General features: G+C 49.9%; 1 protein-coding gene and 1 long non-coding RNA gene across 7 annotated transcripts in view; one reads left to right on the forward strand and one right to left on the reverse strand.

The window, feature by feature from the left end:
* Cry2 (cryptochrome circadian regulator 2) overlaps nucleotides 1–15,576 on the forward strand; it is a 30,210-nt gene extending 14,634 nt beyond the window's left edge. For 2 of the 6 annotated variants that reach the window (XM_048428301.3, XM_048428306.3), the window contains 7 exons: nucleotides 3,508–3,648; nucleotides 5,792–6,103; nucleotides 6,307–6,458; nucleotides 6,573–6,775; nucleotides 6,963–7,055; nucleotides 7,939–8,100; nucleotides 14,666–15,576. In XM_048428301.3, coding sequence (XP_048284258.1) covers nucleotides 3,508–3,648; nucleotides 5,792–6,103; nucleotides 6,307–6,458; nucleotides 6,573–6,775; nucleotides 6,963–7,055; nucleotides 7,939–8,078 — 1,041 coding nt within the window. In that variant the 3' untranslated portion in view covers nucleotides 8,079–8,100; nucleotides 14,666–15,576. The remainder of the gene's footprint in view (nucleotides 1–3,507; nucleotides 3,649–5,791; nucleotides 6,104–6,306; nucleotides 6,459–6,572; nucleotides 6,776–6,962; nucleotides 7,056–7,938; nucleotides 8,101–14,665) is intronic. The other 4 variants (XM_048428303.3, XM_048428302.3, XM_048428304.3 and 1 more) reach the window with 4 other exon arrangements.
* LOC146892627 (uncharacterized) lies at nucleotides 8,720–10,053 on the reverse strand. Its single transcript, XR_015004121.2, has 3 exons — nucleotides 9,969–10,053; nucleotides 9,719–9,881; nucleotides 8,720–8,898 (listed from the first exon to the last, which is right to left on the reverse strand). It is a non-coding gene; the product is annotated as an uncharacterized LOC146892627 (long non-coding RNA).
* Nucleotides 15,577–18,338: the final 2,762 nt, after the last annotated feature.

Consider the following 18,338-nt stretch of genomic DNA (forward strand, 5'->3'; position numbering starts at 1 on the left):
TGTCCCCTGACCACATTCGCGTTCTGAGCCCACTCATAGAGTCAGAAAGTAGGCTTAGATCTGCCTTGCCCAGTAGAACTGAGATTTAGAGAAGTCAGGTGCTCCACTAACACACTTGATGCTCTTACCAAAAGGGGGGACAGTGCAGATTATATGTTCTTTACCTCTGGAGCTCTTTCTAATGACATTCTGATTCTTCAAAAAAGATGGATTTATTTTAATTCTATATATCTGTTTTGCCATCATGTGTGTTTATGTACCACATATGTGTCTGGTGCCCACAGAATCTGGAAGAGGACATTAGATCCCCTAGAACTAGAGTTGCAGACAGCTTTGAGCTACCATGTGGGCTGTTCTCTGAAAGAAATGCTGAGCTCTAGTGTTCTGATTATTAAATGAAAAGAGATAGTAGAATTAGAGCGCCACCGTTTTGCAGCCTCTGTGATGACACATGCATTAATATCCACGGCCACCTTCAGAGAGACAGGCAAGCACCATGTACCCCTACTGTAGACTTCACAAAGGATCACATCCATTTCAGTCTAGTCTCTGGTACCAGCCAACTTGTAGGCAGTGCACAGGGCAGACTGTACCATGGGTATGTAGGCATCAGAATCACACAAGTGCAGCTCCCGTGTCCTTCCACAGAAACATCAACAGGACAAGGAAGGGGTGGCAGAGAGTATATACTTAAAAGAAACTTTGATGTGACTACTTTTTAAATGGTTGAGACTGAGCTACAGGGCAGACGGATACACAGATGGATGGGGGACAGCGGCTGCTTAAAAACCCAAGAATAAAACTGCTCCAAGCACACTTCGCAAAAGTAGAAAAATGTAAACATCTCAAAAATGTAGGAAGTGATAATTATAAAAGCTGGGGCAGGGGGAGGAGCCCAGCTTCCTGGGTGACTAGCAAGGTCCTGTTTCAAGAACTTTGCCGGTGATTAACTGGACGCTTGTTTAAAAGAATTCACGAAGCCACATGTTTGTGTGGGTCTCTCTGTCTGTGTCTCATTTAAAATAAAAAGATTGGGGGCTGGAGAGGTGGCTGGGGTGGGAGGGTTTGTCTCACAAGCAGGGGGCGGAGCTCAGACCCCAGTACCCACATGCACAGCTGCTCCTGTAGTCTAGTGTAGGTGGGAAATTAACTTCTGCCAGAACAAGAAGAAAAAAAGCTGATTGTGACCGCACACACCTGTAGCTCCAGTTACAGGGAAGGTCGCTGGGACTGTCTAACCTCTGGTCTAGCCCCCTTCCAATAAGAACCTACGAAAACCAGCTTCAAGTTCAGTGAGAGTGAACAGTAGAGGGAGACACCCAGCATCTCCCCTGCCTCCACACCTGACACAGGCGCACACACAAAATAAACGAACAAGTGAAAATTTTGATAGGGGTTGAAGCTGCAGGATCAGGGGACTGGGAGATGCACTGGCAGAAGTATCTGGTTTCTGTTAAAAAGCACTTAAGCAGCCAAGTGAAAGTGCAAGGGACGATAGGCACCAGACAGGAACCACATCTGCCACTGCTGGTGACAGCCAAGTATTTGAGGAACAGGCAAGGAGAGGCCAGAGAAGCCTGGGCTGCTTCAGAGCTGTATGCCCTTCTCAGTCCTCTGAGCAGCCCCAGCACCATTCCCAGTGTGGACAGTGCCCTGGAGAAGCTTGTCTTCATATTCCAGACTAAATATGATCTTAACAGTAGTGGACGGAAAGAACCGGACACATCTGAGAAGCCTGGGTGGAACAGTACCAGGACATGAAGAAGGGTAATGACTAGGTCTGTTCTTGAGTAGTGAGGTGGATAAAGTTGCTTTCTCTGCAAAGAGTCCTGTGCAAATGTGAACTTAAGGAAAAGAGCAAGTTCGCACAAAGCAGCCGGTGGAACCAGCTGGGCTACAGCTGTAGACATGTGCCTGCTAAGAGATGGGCCTAGGGGCAAAGGTGGATCCCAGAGTTGCAGCACTGAGAGATGTAGAAGAGATGGACTAACAGAGTAAGTACCTAGAGTGACTGGCAGCCAGCCAGGTGAAAACACGGAGTCTGGAAGGCAGAGGTGGGGAGTGAACAGCAGGATGCAAGGACAGCAGTGCCTGAGCACTCAGCGTGTGGTAGTGGTTGGAGGCTGGTGGGTACCAGTGAAGTCAGGAGGAGTAGACAGGCAGGTGGCTGGAAAGTGCAGGTGGGATGGGGTAGTGGAGACAGGTTGACTGTGGAAAAGAAGGGCCTGGTGCAAGGCCCATGGCTATCACAAGTCCTCTGCTTTGTTGGTTATTTGTTTGCTTTTCAGAGGAGAAATGACTTCATTATTTCACATTCTTGGCATGGAAATTGTTTGGGAGAGTGTCTGCTCCCAAAGAAACAAGTCTCCCAGGACAAGTCTCACTTAGAACCTGCGGCTCCTCCTAGCACTTCTCACCCCGCCCCTACCCTAAACCTCTCCAGCCCAGGGCCTGGGCTTCCTTTCCCCCCAGCTTCTGATTTCTTTATAATCCAGCCACTCTGGATATGCATTCTTTTGGTCTGCTTGCCCTCTCTTCTCTCTCTTTTTCTCTCTTGCTCTCCCCTCCTTTGTTCTCTCATGGCCCTGTTCAGTCTGTACCCTTCCAGATGCCTCTGACTGAACTTTCCCTCATATCTACAGTCAGTCCTCCTCACCTGTACCCGTGGAGCAGTCCTGCCCTCATTTTCCTTCAGAGAGGAAGAGGGTGCGGGAAAGCCTGTCAGTGATATTGGGTGCCTGACAGTTGAGGTGAGGACAGGTGAGGTTTTTCATAAGCTGCTCCTGCCTGCTTGCTATAGGAAGGAAAGATGTCAGGAACAGAGAGATCTACTATCTTCCTGGAGACTGGGGTCTAAAGTGAGACTCCCAGGCTCTCTTATGAGTCACTAATCCCAAGAGAGTCACAGTTTTGGTTTTGTTTGTTTGTTTGTTTGTTTGTTTGTTTTGAGCCTGGTTACTCTGTTTGTAGAAGATAATAGCAGAATACTCCAGTATTGTTAGGGTCTAGTGAGAATCCTCCTTGAAAAGGAGAGCAGTGTGATGGGGCTGTGGATGAGGAAAACAAGATCAGTATGTTAGACAAGAGGCCCCAGAAGTGAATGACTCTGTTGGTCTCCGGAAATGGGTTGGGAGTTTCTATTTTCCTGGCTATTTAATGGTGAAAAGCCCTGGGTGCCTTGGACTCAGCTGTGGCAGCCTCTCTTCAGGGACTGAGCTAGGAACTGTTTTCTGTAAAGCAGATGCCTTTCCCCCTTCTATATAATTAGAGTTTGTTCCGTACTTTCAGCATTTTTCCCTACTTTATTTAATCCCCAGAGACAGTAAGTCATTCAGTCATCCCATAGACCAAACATCGAAGTCAGGGCAGGAACATGGACGGTTCTCCTTTCTAGGTCCCTAGGCAGGGGAGTGGAATACATACAGTGCTCAAAGCCTGGCTCCAGGGCCTTTGTCCTTTGACTCTTTAACACTTAGGTCTTTCCTTCTGTCCCTCTCTCTTCTGCAGGCCTGGGTTGCCAACTATGAGAGACCTCGGATGAATGCCAATTCCTTGCTGGCTAGCCCCACAGGCCTCAGCCCCTACCTGCGCTTTGGATGCCTCTCCTGCCGCCTCTTCTACTACCGCCTGTGGGACTTGTATAAGAAGGTGAGGTGCAGTGAGCTTACACAGCCCCCTAGGCACAGCACTCACTGCCCATCACCCCAGACAGTGCCCTTGGGGCTGGGCTGTGAGAGTCAGAGAAGTGTAGATGGTTGGTTTCCAAGAGGTGACAGCTAAGCTGAGTCACTGATGTAAATGAACCCAGATTCTCCTATGGTTCTGAGGAAGAGACCGAAAAACTGGCCTCGGGTTTTAGCAGCTGGGTGGAGGTGAGCTCTGAGGCCAGAAGCAGTCCCAAGCCAAAGGGCACCTGGGCCCTGAGGCCGGCAGCAGAGTGTAAAGAAGTCCAGGAGTGGCTGCTGTCATTCTGTAGTGGAGGGCTGACCTGAGAGGGCTGCATGTGGGCCTGTTTACTCCACAGACAGCATGGCTTCTTGAAACGGAGTTTGAGAGTTTAGTGGATAAGTCGTCAGGGAGGAGAAATCATTGTTTGTGTAGTCCAGTCTAATCCTTTCATGTCTCTAACTCTTGCTTATACATTATTTAACCAAAATCCAGACTTGGTACTTATTAATTTTTTTTCAATTGAAAGCAGATTTTTCTTTCATATAGTATATTCTAGTTACAGTTTTCTATCCTCCAATTCCATCTAGATCCTCCCCACTTCTCTACCCACTCAAATCCACACTCGTTCTTTCTCTCTCTCATTAGAATACAAACAGGCATCTAAAAAAAAGAAAAAAATAAGATAAAATTAAACAAACCTGAATAGACAAAACAAATGAATGGGGGAGGGGCAAAGAGAAAGTCCAAGAAACACATATTAACACAGAGACATATACATTTACACACAGATAAATCCCATAAAAACACAAAACTGGAAACCATAATATATAAGCAAAAGATCTGTAAGGTTAAATTTAAAAAAAAAAAAAAAAGCCCAGTCAAAGCATTATGAGACCAAGAAAACCAAAACAGAGCACCCTCCTAAAACCATGGAGTTTGTTTTGTACTGGCCATCTTCTCATCTGCTGCTGGGGATGGGGCCTGCCCTTAAGTGTGATTTGTCTATCCAGTGAGACCCCCATTGGAGAAAGCTATTTTTCCCTTGTGAGTGATTATCAGTTAGAGGTAACTTCTGGGTTAGGGTGAAGGGCTTGTGTCTACTTCTTCTCTCCAAACTGGGACCCCATGCAGTACAGATTCCTGCAGGCCCTGCGCATGCTGCCACAGTCTCTGTGAGTTTATATGTACTTCAATCCTGTTGTGTCCAGAAGGCTTTGTTCCCTTGGTGCCCTCCATCCCACTGGCTCTTAAACCCTTTTTACCTCCTCTACCCAAGCCCTGATGAGAGGTTTGATGGAGACGTCCTATTTAGGACTGAGTTCTGAGGTCTCTCACTCCGCACACTGTCCAGCTGTGGGTCTCTGTAGTAGTTCCCAGCTACTGCAGGGGGCGGCTCCTCGGATGATGGCTGAGTGAGACACGGACCTATGAGTATGGCAGAGTGCTGTTAGGAGGCATTTTATTGCTGTGTCCCTTTGGTTTCCCCTAGGTCTATGATCTATCCACCAAGGTTCTTGGTCACCTGGGCAATGTCAGGGATGAGTTCCATCTCATGGGGTGGGTTTCTTAAATCCAATCATCAGATAGTGGTTGGCTGCTCCCACAACGTTTGTGCCTCTATTGTACCAGAGTATGGTGCAGGCAGGTCACCATTATACATCAGAGGGTTTACAGCTGGGATAGTGTTTACCATTCTCCTCTAGTAGCACACAGAGTACCTTCCAGCACCACCAACACTAGTCAGTAGAGGTGAAGGCTTTGGGTAGGCACCAGTTCAACTTCTCTGGGTTCAGTGATATTTAGGTGTTTAGACCACATTTTTTAATTGGTGATGTATAAAATCCCTTCAGCCTTCTAGAAGATAGAGCCACAGAATCCTGAGTGGTCTTGAAGGATTTGGTTCCCATAGCATCACTTTCCCACTGCTAGCCATCTGAAGCCAGTCTTGGTGCTCAGAGCAGGGCCTGCATGTTACACACTATGAACCTTGTGATTCTGGTCCCTCTGCACACATAGGGGACTGGGAACCGCTGCACTTGCTCTGTGCAGGAGCCCTGAGCATCACAGCACTAAGAACCTGGCAGGTGCTCACCTTTGTGTGCAATGCCCACCCCTCCCTCAGGTGAAGAAGAACAGCACGCCCCCCCTCTCCTTGTTTGGACAACTCCTATGGCGAGAGTTCTTCTACACAGCGGCCACCAATAACCCCAGGTTTGACCGAATGGAGGGGAACCCCATCTGCATCCAGATCCCCTGGGACCGCAACCCTGAAGCCCTGGCCAAGTGGGCCGAGGGCAAGACAGGCTTCCCTTGGATTGACGCCATCATGACCCAACTGAGGCAGGAGGGCTGGATCCACCACCTGGCCCGGCACGCCGTGGCCTGCTTCCTCACCCGCGGGGACCTCTGGGTCAGCTGGGAGAGCGGGGTCCGGGTGAGTGCAAGCTGGCCTATACCCTGTGACCAGGCCTAGCCAAGGTCAGCCCCCTTCTAGGCTGGGGGCTGGGGTGGGATCCCTGGGTCTAGGAGATCCCTTCCATGTCCTCAGCAAAAGAACTTTGGCTCCTTGGGGTATTACAGTGACTTGGAAGGAACCAGGGCGTCAGGTCTCCAAGGAGGCTGGTTGTCCCCATCTAGGTATTTGATGAGCTACTCCTGGATGCAGATTTTAGTGTGAACGCGGGCAGCTGGATGTGGCTGTCCTGCAGCGCTTTCTTCCAACAGTTCTTCCATTGCTACTGCCCTGTGGGCTTCGGCCGACGCACAGACCCCAGTGGGGACTACATTCGGTGAGGATGCGAGCCAGACTGTCTGGCTTTGAACCACTGTGACCTCCTTTGGTACTGTGGACTCTTTTAGGAAGAGCCACAGTGTGCTGACACATCACCCGGTATGTGTTTCAGGCGATACCTGCCCAAATTGAAAGGGTTCCCCTCTCGCTACATCTACGAGCCCTGGAATGCTCCTGAGTCGGTTCAGAAGGCTGCCAAATGCATCATTGGCGTAGACTACCCGCGACCCATCGTCAACCATGCCGAGACCAGTCGGCTCAACATCGAGCGCATGAAACAGATCTACCAGCAGCTGTCACGATACCGGGGACTCTGTAAGGAGCTCCTACCCCACTGACAGCTCACCCTGGGGAGGACATTGCAGGCTAGGCCAGACTGGGCTCCCTGAGCAGCTTGGGGTGCTGGGAAAAGGTGGAGGCTGCGCCCTGGTCCTGCCCTCCTGGCTCCTCTGTTTCTCATGACCTATAGCTCTCCTAATCTGACTATCTCTTTGTCTCCAAGGTCTTCTGGCATCTGTCCCTTCCTGTGTGGAAGACCTCAGTCACCCAGTGGCAGATCCCAGCTCTAGCCAGGCTGGGAGCATCAGCAACACAGGTGAGTTATTACACTGGCCTCTCGCCTCCCTGGCCTTCTGTGACCTGTGCCACCACTTCAGTCACTCAGGGCTAAGGTCAAAATTAGCATATGCCTGATGAAGCTTATATTCCACCAGAGCATGCTGTAAGACAATCAGATATGAGCATTCAGATAAGAATTTTGGAGGGCATTGAATGGCTTGATGTGGGGCTAAGAATAGGGTATCTTTCGAACCACTTTAAGCAGGAGCTGCCAAGGGCACCTCTGTAAGTATTGTTTAGCAATGTCCTGATAAGAACTAGGGAAGGAAGTAGCAAGAAAAGTCCCAGATGCAGGAGCAAGCAGAGCCCACTCTAGGAACAGAAGGAAGCCAGAGCAGGCAACGAGGTGGAGCAGAGAGCTCGTATTCCCCATCGCTCTGACTTCCTGCACTGAAAGGAGTTGGCAGGGCAGGGCAAGGTCCTATTGAGCTTTTAAAATTGCCTGCTGCATAAACAGTGAACAGTGAGGAGCAGTGTAAGAATGGGGAGGCAAGGAAGAAGGTGACACAGGGGTCTGGACAGGAGAAGTAGGGAGAGAGTGAGGGTCCTGGTCGACTTGGTGATGCTCAATAGTGCGCCAGAACTCTGGGATTTTCCCAGGACTGCGAAGGGAATGCCTCACCTTCAGGGCAAGGACAGCAGATGTGCTGCATCAGTCTCTGGCCTGGAGCCAGGGATCTGAGACCAGAAGTTGGCCCTGCTGCCAGCAAGCCAGGCCATGCCCTCCTCACACAGCTCCCAAGTGAGGTCACTCCTGAAAAGGAGGCCAGGGCAGGGCTCCCTGTCTCTAAAGAGCAGTCATTGCACAGCATGACACCATTGTGATGTGGAACTATACTTGTCTCTGCCTTTCTTCACAGGCCCCAGACCCGTATCCAGTGGCCCAGCCTCCCCTAAACGCAAGCTGGAAGCAGCTGAGGAGCCTCCGGGTGAAGAATTGAGCAAGCGGGCTAGGGTGACAGAGATGCCTGCCCAAGAGCCACCAAGCAAGGACGCCTGAGAGTGAGTCCCTGCAGAAGGAGGTAACATGATTTAGAAAGCTGTTGCTTGCCAACTGGAGGTCCAAACAGCAAATCAGATTAAAATCTGATGGGGTAGGAGTTCAGCTCAGAACCCACTGGTCTGACTTTCATGACTTCTAAACCAGTGGTTCCCTTCTCAGCCTTCCTAATGCTGCAACCCTAATAACCCTCAGGGTGTGGTGACCCCCAGTCATAAAATTGTTTTCACTGCTACTTCATAACTGTAATTTTGTTACTGTTATGAATTGCAATGTAAATATCTGATATCAGGATGTCTGATATGTGACCCCAAGGCAGTTGAGACCTACGTTGAGAACCGTTATTTGAGATAGAGCCTTGCTGTGTGGCTGAGGCCAATCTTGAACTTGTAGTAATCCTCCTGCCTTATCCTCTTGAGTGCCAGAATTTCAGATCTGAGCCAGCATGTTCAGTTTACTTAATAAAATTTAAAGGAAGATTATTATTTTTTAAGGAAAGAAGATTTTATTTTAGACGAAAGAAATTTAAAAGTTTAAGTCCTTTGTTTTCTGACTAGCGGAAAAGAAAGGGGGGTTAGCTTTGTTTTGCTTGTTTGCTTGCCTTTTCTGCCTGCTAATGTGAGTCAAATCTGATACCCAGATGTGAAGCTGGCAGGTGGAGGCTGTGTTCTGTAGTCAGGAAAGAACTCAGCCCTGGAAGAACCAGAGGGCCCAGCTGTCTCTCTGCTTCTGCTTACAGGGTCTCTGGTCTTTTCACAGACCTTGTAGCTTTGCACATCCCAGTCAGGGCTCACATCTTTTCTGGAAGGTTCCCGAACCACTAAAAAGGAAAGAAAAACAGACAGACTGACAAACAGATTTGCCTCCTCCTTGTTCCTCCTTCCCCAAGGCAGGAAAGACTTGTATGTCAATATTGGAGAGGGAGGTAGCTTGCCACCTCCCTTAGTCGTTATGTCAGGCTATTCCGTACATCTGCATCAGTAGATCGGAGGGGCTTTTCACTGTAGAGCTGTCTGGTTCTTTTTCTGGTCCTAATCACTTCAGGGCCTCTCTGGATCCGTCTGTGTGGGGTGTCTCTCTCAATTTGTGTGCTCGGCGAGATGGTAGGCACTTGGTGCCTCTTCCCTCTAGACATTGCAAGCAGGAGGACAAGGCCATGCTGCCTTGTCCCTGAAAGAGCTGGCCGCTGTGGATGCCATGCTGTCTGTGGTGTGCTGCTAAGCATAGCGTGTTATGGCTAATGAACTTGCTTCATTAATGCCCTGATTTTGAGGAAAGATTAACAAATAGAAAGGTTAGGTGTGTGTGTCAGACTACACAGTAAGCTGATGACATACGGTACAACATGGGCTGTTGTGTGTGGATGTGTGGGGAAAGTGACATGTAAAGCATATAAGTGACATGTAAATATGACATACAAAGTCATGTGTGGAATACAGCCATAGCAACTTAGGAAAGGAAGACTAATAGCCTATAGTTCCCAGAAAAAAACCAGTACAGACCTTCAGCTTATGAAGGTGGGTTGTGTGATCAAGGAACGTGAAACTAAACTTTACCCCAGGGAACCTGAGAACTGGATTCAAGGGTGTTTTGAACACCAGAAACATCAAAGTTTGCCCGATCTTGTACAAATGACTTACTCTCTCGGAAGGTGGTTGCTGTTCCTGAGAGTAAGCGCAGGTATCAGTCAGTCGCAGACGTGTGGATGCAGGTTGAGCGTCCCATAATCCAAGCACCAAGATCTAAAATGCTCTGGCACCCAAAACTGCCTGAGGGTCAGCAGTGGAGTCTGTGCAGGCATTCCTAAATTCAGAAAGTCAGATAACAGACATTCAGCTTGTGATACCAAGCCCCCTACTTGGCTAAAACAGATCGGAACATTTTTCTTACCTTCCAGGGGGCTCAAAGGTGAGGCTTATGGTTTGTAGTCTGGCAGGTGGAAGATGGCTGTTCCAGCTCAGCTGTCAGTGCCTCTTCAAGGAGGGGACAGGACAATAATGTTGACTGTGCTCACTCACTCAGTTAACAACATTCATGTTCCCATGATGGGTCTTAGACATTCACGTTCCCGTGATGGGCCTGAGATTCGGGGCGTGTTGTGAACTGGACTGGCAGCCCCACCTACACCTTGGGTAATATTGGTAGGAGGAGATAGTGAAGCAGAGGTGTTTTAGTAGGGGGCCGTAAGTGTTAAATGGAAAAGATTTCCTGCCTGAGAAGAGAGAAAGGAAAGGCAGGGACATGAAGAGGTTGCTGTGCTTTTAAGGATCACTGGCTTAGACTGTGTCTAGAGCAGGCCTGTGGCGGAGGCCCGTGCAGGGGCACAGTTAGCTAGGAGGTATGGGTCATGGTGAGCATCAGCACTGTCACACAGTGTGTGGGCCTCACAGCCTGGGCTAGCTCAGAAGTTCTGGAGCGTGGTACTCCCTGCTGAGATGGGCATTATTGGGATTATTTCTGTGCAGTCTGATGCTCCTGGAAGCAGAGGGGCCCCTTGAGGGAGTTCTGGGAGAGAAGCTGCCTGTGGAATGGGATGATCAACCTTGCATCTGGAGGAGAACCAAACACTGGATGGGGCCCTAACAGAGAATCAGGTGCGCAAGAGCCACTTGAGAGGCTGATGCTGATACCAAGTGACATCAGCCATGCAGAGTGCCTTTCTTGTCCTATAGTTTGGGTACCCATGTATCACCTATTGGGATCTCGGGGGCTGTTCTTAACGACTTTGCCCTACATCTTCATTTAGGTAGTTAAGCCAGGCAAAGCTCTTGAAGGTAGAAAGGAGCCAGGAAGTCAGAGGATGTGACAGGAACAGACATCTTTCCAAGACATAGAGTGGGAGTGCCATGTTTTTGAAAACCCCAAAGAAAAGTGCCTGCTGTGTGCAGGCCAGGGCATCTAGGCCTCACCTGTTGTATTAGGCGCTCTAGAGGAACAGAACCTACAGAATGCTCATGCTTACAAAAGAAAGTATTAGATTGTCTTACACAGTGGGCAAGGTATTCCAACAGTGGTCATCTGCACACTACAGAGTCTGCAAGGCTGGTGCTGAAGGCCAGAGGGACTCCTGGAGAGCACTGCTCTTCAGTCTGGGTCGGAGGTCGAAAGGTTCTCACATCAAAGAAGAAGGGCGCAGCAGCAGCAGGAGAGATGCGCTAACAGCAAGGCGTGCCGGCAGACAGACAGGAATAGCCTGCCTTTCTCTGGGACCACTCCTGCTGGGCTGCTGCTAGCAGGGGCTGCCCTGGGAAAGGTGACAACCAAGATCAACCCTCACAGCTGTGAAATGCTTGGTAGCTCTTGTCACCTGCCCTACCGCTGGGACACACATATCAGGATGTCAGGGGGAAATCAAACCCTTTGTGTGAAAGGTCTGACTGTGAGTGGAGCACACCGGGCAGAGGCGAGTGCTGCCTTGCGTGTGCTTCCAGGTGACTTTTAATCACCTGACTGGTGGCCATAGAGAGGAGGCTGTAGGTGCAGCCAGAGTTGTGTGGATGGGAAGATGTACCCCTTCCTGCCCATCCCCTGTCCATTTTAGTCACATGTCTTGGGCTGCAGGCCAAGGCCTGAGTAATCATTCCCTGCTTTTAGTCTCTTAGCTCTGCTCTATTGGCATTGTGACCTTGTTGTCTCTGGCACTTGCTGTCTCGTGAGAAGTCATTACAATTTAAGTCAGTATGTAGAAAAACATCTCTAAGATCACTGGGTTCCATGCTTGCCTCAAACCCATGCCAACCGAATGTTTTACATTTAGTTTTTACAATGTTCACTAAACTGAACAAAGAAAACTGTGAGCTTCCAAATAGCAGTCATGTCAGCAGGTTATGTGACCCCGAGCTGCTGACACAGGGTTGGCTCCATCACCGTCCAGTTCTGCACTGGTTTCCTCTTTCATCAGTGTCTTACAGTGGACTGCACATGGGCTTCCCCTCCAGCTCTGTGCAGCACTCTAGTGAGAGCCCCATGCAGAGAGGGCCAGCCAAGGAGCCTTCCCTCACCGGCCTGTGCGTTGTTAGTGCTGAGGTTTCACTGCCCAGAGCGCAGCTTCCAGAATCCCCCTTTTCACTCTGATACTTGTGCAACTGGTGTAGGACAGGTGTGTCACTACAGCCTATCCAGTGTGGAGATGGAGGTAGCCTAGCCCTCCAGAGAGCCTGGCTCTGCATCCCAGGCCTGTGTTCCTGGCTAGAGAATGTTCAGGTGTTTCTAAGCTCTGATTCTTAGCTCCTAACGTGGAAATGAACCATAAGAAAGGAGCTGAGTATGTTCCATAAATGATAAAAGATATGTTGGTGGAACTAGGTTTAAATTGACCTCAGGAATACATAATGTATACATGTGTTAGAATAGCACAGGTTAAAGTAGGCCTAGTGATGCATGCCTGGAATCCCAGCACTCAGAAGACTAAGGAAGGAGGATCAACAATCCAAGGTCCTTAGTTATATAGCAAATTCAAGGCCAGCCTGATTATATGAAATCTTCCTGTCTATGAAGTGAAGAGGGAAGGGGCAAAATAGTTTTTTAAAAATCACGTGATATGCCATTATGCATCACTTAAAATGAATTTAAATTTTAAAAAGATATGTCCGTAATTCCGTGAACCCCAAGAGTTGAGAGCAAAAGAAACAAAGTGGAGATGGCCCTGAAGTTGGTGTTTCAGAGGGAAGCTGATCTCAGGTTTAACAGCAGGCTTGCTCTGCTTGGAAACTGTACTCAGAAGTGTTTCCATAAACACAGTGCACCTAACGGAAGAGCGTGGCTGCCTGCTGCAGTACGTTTTCCAAGGGGAAGGTGGATGACTGCAGTTACACTTGGTTTAAGTGTAACTTAAAGGCCCCAGGAACTGCACGCACATGTATCCACTTCTGCCCAGCTTCTCTAATCTAGAGAGTATGACAGAGTGTCACTCTTCAGATGCAAGCGGCTTCCAGTGGAGTGTGCGGCCCTACAAGGACTGCCTGAGCTCTGAACACCCATAGTCCTAGCACCTAGGAAGTGGAAGCAGGAAGATCGGGAGTCCAGGCTGCCTCAATTGCATAAGATAAATACCCAAGCCGGGCGGTGGTGGTGCACGCCTTTAATCCCAGCACTCGGGAGGCAGAGGCAGGCGAATCCCTGTGAGTTCGAGGCCAGCCTGGTCTACAAGAGCTAGTTCCAGGACAGGCACCAAAAACTACAGAGAAACCCTGTCTCGAAAAATAAAAAAAAAAAGATAAATACCCAAAATAGGCTGGAATGTGCTAGAAGGCTGAGTTTGGATTCATGTCTGCAAATGTGTCTGACTTTTAAGAGTGTTTGCTCATCTCTAACACCTTCCATTTTATTTTGTGTAGGTATCAATCTCTATGCCAATGTGTTGAATTTCTTTCTTTTTACATCTTATAAAAGTCTTGCTGAGGAATAATACAAAGTTCGCTTACTGGTTAAAATCCAAACAACAGGGGCTGGAGGGAGATGCTCAGAGAAGCCTCGGCTGCTCTTGTAGAGAACCCAGGGTTCGATTCCCAGCACCCAGATGGTGACTGAAAACCGTCTGTGACTCCAGCTCCAGCGATCCTGGCTGGCTTTGGGGGCACCAGGTATTCATGTGGTGCTCAGACATAGGTGCATCCTGAGAGCCTGGGGATTCCTACCTTGGCACCTTGTATGCTCACTTATGTCAGTTCAGTGTCCCATGTATGAGAATGGAGGTATAACAGGTTGTCTTGGCCTGTGGGGGTCTGTGAGGGCCATCAGAGCAAAGCACCACAGAAGCAAATCCTTGGTTCTGGAGTCGGGAGTTCAAGGTCATGGTCTCTGGTGCTTGCAAAGGTTTCCCCCTCTGTTTTGTGTGGGTCAGAGTTCCTTTTCCATTTTAGGTCACCCCAGTCATCTCATTTTTACCTAAAGAGAGTCACAGCCTAAGGTGCTGAAAGTCAGGACCTGAGCCACATAAATGGGGACATTAGTTGTGGACATAAGAGTGCACCTGCCCTGTGGCCACTGCATCAGCCTGTTGTTACAGACAGCCCGTAACTACAGTGGGATTACCCTATCCTCTGGTATCTGATGAGGCCATTTCTCTCTCTGCCCTAGATCCAGAATGTTCTAAATCTTTAAAATGAGTCGTCATGTGTCCCTGTTCCTTTCTTCTTCTTCACCCATTCCCCCACCATTGTAGCCCTGTGCCAGGTTCTGTGATTGGTGTGTAGAAGTTGGCCCTGCTGGTTCTAAACCCAGTCATTGCCTTATTCTTCAAAAATCACTAGAACCAGGAAACTTCTCACACAGCTACTTTTCCCAGCCCTCCGTCTTTAAAGCAGTAGCTCTACTTGTCATTTGTGAGCAAGTATCTTTCAAGGTGTCCAGTGGTGGCCATGCAGCCCTGTCCTCTACTGCTCTCATCCCTGGTAAAAGTGTGCAGGGAACAGTTGTGCTGGGTTTAGAGATCCAGTATTCACTACCCCATGGTTGCTCAGCAACAGCCTGGCCCTAGGGACTGTGGCCCAAGCAGCATGTTCACTGAGTTGTCCCACTCGCAGTCTGGGGATCCCCAGGGAAGCAGCCTCCTGAGCACCCTCTTTGCATGTGTTTTTCTCTTTCAGCTAGAGAGTCATCGCTCCGTGACAAAGCCCGGGTGCCTGAACTGCCACGGCCTACAGAGAACCCAGTCACCAACAGACAACGGACGAGTGTATATGTGTGTGCAAAGGAAGGCGTGGTGTGCCGTTTGCGTGTGCATGCATCTGTTTGCACTCTCGTGATCCTGAATATTGCCTCGGCTGAAAGATTCTCTGGATCATCCTTGTCACCGGAGCTGCTTCCTCATCTCCAGACACAGGACTAGAAAGCACAGCAGTGACCTTCAGCCCAGATCTGTTCCTGGGAGCCCCCTTTCTTGTCCCAGTAGAAAGTGGAATTCTGGTCTCTGCCTCCCCAGACTCTCCCTCCTCCCTTCAGATAGCTGGAGAACCACATTTTTTGACTTTCACCTAAAGTGTGAGGTTCCAGAAGTAGCCAGAGTCCTGCTGGCTTAAATCCCACCTCGTAACACTAGAACCTGAGCAAGCTGGAGTAGATGCTTCCCCTTCAGACATAACTAGCCTGGCCAGTCTTAAATCCCATGCCACTCGCGGACTCTTCCTTGGATGTGTGAGACTGCAGACTGGTGTATTGTATGCTCAGTCCTGCCGATCTCGGCCTCAGATAGCATATCTGTCTTCATAGGACCTTCTAGAAGCCAAGTGAGAACCTGACTCCAGTCCTCTGTCCTTTCCCTAGCAGCTAGGGCCCAGCCTCGGCCTCCCAGGAACTGTAGAAAGGCCAGGGTCAGGGCTGGTGGAGGAAACCAGGTCCCATGGCTTAAAGGCCATAGCTCCCCTGGCCGCATTCCCAGGCATATGCTCTAGCAAGTACTGCTGCTACCCAGCCAGGCAGACTGGCCAGTCTGTTCTGCGGGCTTCCATGGCCCACCCTGAACTAGTCAGCACCCATACTGCTGTGTCAGCTCTTCAGGACTTAGACAGAGGGACCTCATGGGGGCTGGGGCACTACTGCGGGCAGTTGGTGAAAGGTCAAATAGAGATTACACCTGGCACACCATCCCCTTTCCCAGAGTGACAGTGGGAGGTTTGGCCCAGAGAAACCAAGCCTGTGTTCCAGGGGAACCTCCTCTCCCTATGTATGTACTATCCTACATACTCACGCTTCTGACCTCCTGGGGATGCTGTTGGGTCATGTGGAGAAAGCAGTTATGAAAAGAAGGATTGTGGGTAACTGAGCAAGTCTTCCTTCCACCCCTGTGGCCTGCACATGAGCCACAGTGTATGCGTGTGGAGTGAGTGTGTGTGTGTGTGTGTGTGTATGTGTGTGTGTTCCTGTTTGGATTTTTGTTCTCACATGTAACATTAAGCTGGCCTCTGTGCCCTTTCCTCTCTACCTCCCCTGTGACCTTGCTGAGCCTCAGAGTTGTTGATGCCCTTGGCCCTGGCCTTCACTGTGTCAGACCAGAACCCAGGGCCAGGCTCCCCTCTCCTCCAGCTGTCCAGCACATCTGACAGGCTTCTTTTTGAGATGACCTCAGGTTTTCTCAGCAGAGAGCTGCCTTTAGTCCAACTGTTTATGCCCATCATCTGACTATAAACAGCCTGTGATCGAGTGGAGAAACAGCACAAGTGATGTGTATTTAGAACCCTGGGGTTTTTCCTCCCTGCTTCTGAGCCCCAGGCTCCGAGGAAAGAGCCAAGGGATCTTGCTGGAGGGAAAGTAGAGTGAGCCTGGAGAGCTGGTCTGAGAGGGTCGACAGCTAGGTCCGAGTCCAGGATTTATTTTGCAACACCTTAAACTATGGGGACAGTGCCCTCTGCTCTTTTGAGCATGGCTTTCTTCTCAAGTTGACAAGATCACCTGAAGCTCCGCCTCCTTGACATGCAGGCCCATTTCCAGGATAGCTTTCCAATGAAGGAAGCAGACCACCCACCCCAGAGCTACGGATGGAGTGGCCTAGACTGAATGGCTGTCACAGAGCAGTGCCCCAGAGTGGGGAAGAGATGGCCACAGGCAAGAAGCACTTTACAGTGTTCCAGGTTGCTGGGAAGGCTGTGTTTCTCCCACAGTTTGTTTGTGAATACTCCTGTTTTATAAATGTCTGATCCTGTCTGAGAAAGCTGTGTTGTGTAGTCGATCTTGTGGGAGGTCTGGGACCTGGGGCTGCTGAGGTTGAAACTGGTAAAGCTTTAAGCTGGTCCTCTTGGAGTCCAGTCTCTCCTTTCCCCTTGAATAGAGGAGGCCGTATAAGCTACTGTAGCAGGCTGGCACAGCCCTCGACCTTGGTCAGAATCAGGTAGCTGAAACAATACAGGGCACGAGACGGGTTCCTGAACATCACCTCACACTGGCCCAGCATCTATTCTTCACGATATTCTGAGAAGGTATATCTGTCCTCTGGATACAGTTATGGAAGCCAAGGCCCGAATACTGGCTCCATCTTGAACTATCTGGCCAGAATGCTGTGCACATGGGTGTTCCTGGTGGGAGAGGAGCTCAGGCAAAGCCAAAGAAAACCACAGTCTGCTCCACAGACAGGAGAGGGGCTTTGCTCAGTACTCCTCTCATTCCTGGCTCTGCCTCCAAGTGCTCGCTGGCCTGCTCCTACCAAGTCCAGGGCTGGCCTCCCTCTCTGGGCTTCTCATGTAGTTCTGACTCGGTTGGAGAAGCTGAGAGACCTTTGTTCTTGACAAGTTTCTTGAGGGAACTGCCCTACATACTCACGCTTCTGACCTCCTGGGGTGCTGCCCATCTGTAGCAAGCACACACTAGCCATAACAACTAGAAAAGACTGCTTTCCTGGGAAGAAGGAGGGCTTCATAACAGCAGATGGTTAGGGTAGGCCTAGTGTAAAAGGCCTGAGCCAGAAGAGGCAGTTAAAGTGGCCAAACCACTTCTTCAAGCCTCAATGGCAGGGAGGGGAGAGGCAGCCAAGGCCTCTGAATGTTCTCGGGCCTGCAGCCTCTTGCCAGAAAGGAAAAGGAGGCAGCGTTCCCAGTTTGTCCTGCTCTACCTATCTTAAGGGCCGGTGTGTGGCCAGGGGAATGGCGAAGAAGAGTGGGAGGCACCAGAGCTGGGGGCCTGGCCTTGGCTGCCTGTGGAGTGTGAGAAGACCTAATGCAGGGCCCGGGAAAAATCACAGCTCAACCCAGAACAGAAACAACCAACAGGCCCCCACCCCAAGAAGCCAGCTCCGGGGGCAAGAGGAAGGTCCTGGGCCTTAGGGTGGGAGAAGCCAGTTCCGGAATGTGTGGGTGTGAAGACAAGTGCTGGGGAACTGGGCGCCGGAGTTCACGCTAATCCTCAGGCTTAGCAAGACACTCAAGAGGATTGTCACCAGTTCAAAGTCAGTGTGGGCTACATAGTGACTTCCAGGACAACCTGAGTGCTGAATAGAGACTTCACAGGGCTCAGGTCATCGGGGGTAGATGAGGCTCAAGGGGGTCTTGACAGAGGTTCCCCTTTAGGGAGAATCCTGGGAGAGGGTGAGACTAGATCCCAGTGTTCCCTAGAAGCATTTCTATTCTGTTTCTTCCTCACCACAGTCATGGAGGGATCATGCCCCATTTCACAGATGGAAAAGACAAGTCTTCGAGCTGTGAGGTCACCAATGCAAGTCCCCACTGTTTGTTTATTTGGGGAACCAAACTGGTCTTAGGCCACCTGGCCGCAAAGCTGACTGACTACTCTTGGATTCCACTATCTTCTCCCCTTTATCTTCTGAAATCCTCC

This window comes from Myodes glareolus, chromosome 10 (assembly GCF_982192425.1).
Source record: "Myodes glareolus chromosome 10, mMyoGla1.1, whole genome shotgun sequence".
Taxonomy (NCBI): Eukaryota; Metazoa; Chordata; class Mammalia; order Rodentia; family Cricetidae; genus Myodes; species Myodes glareolus.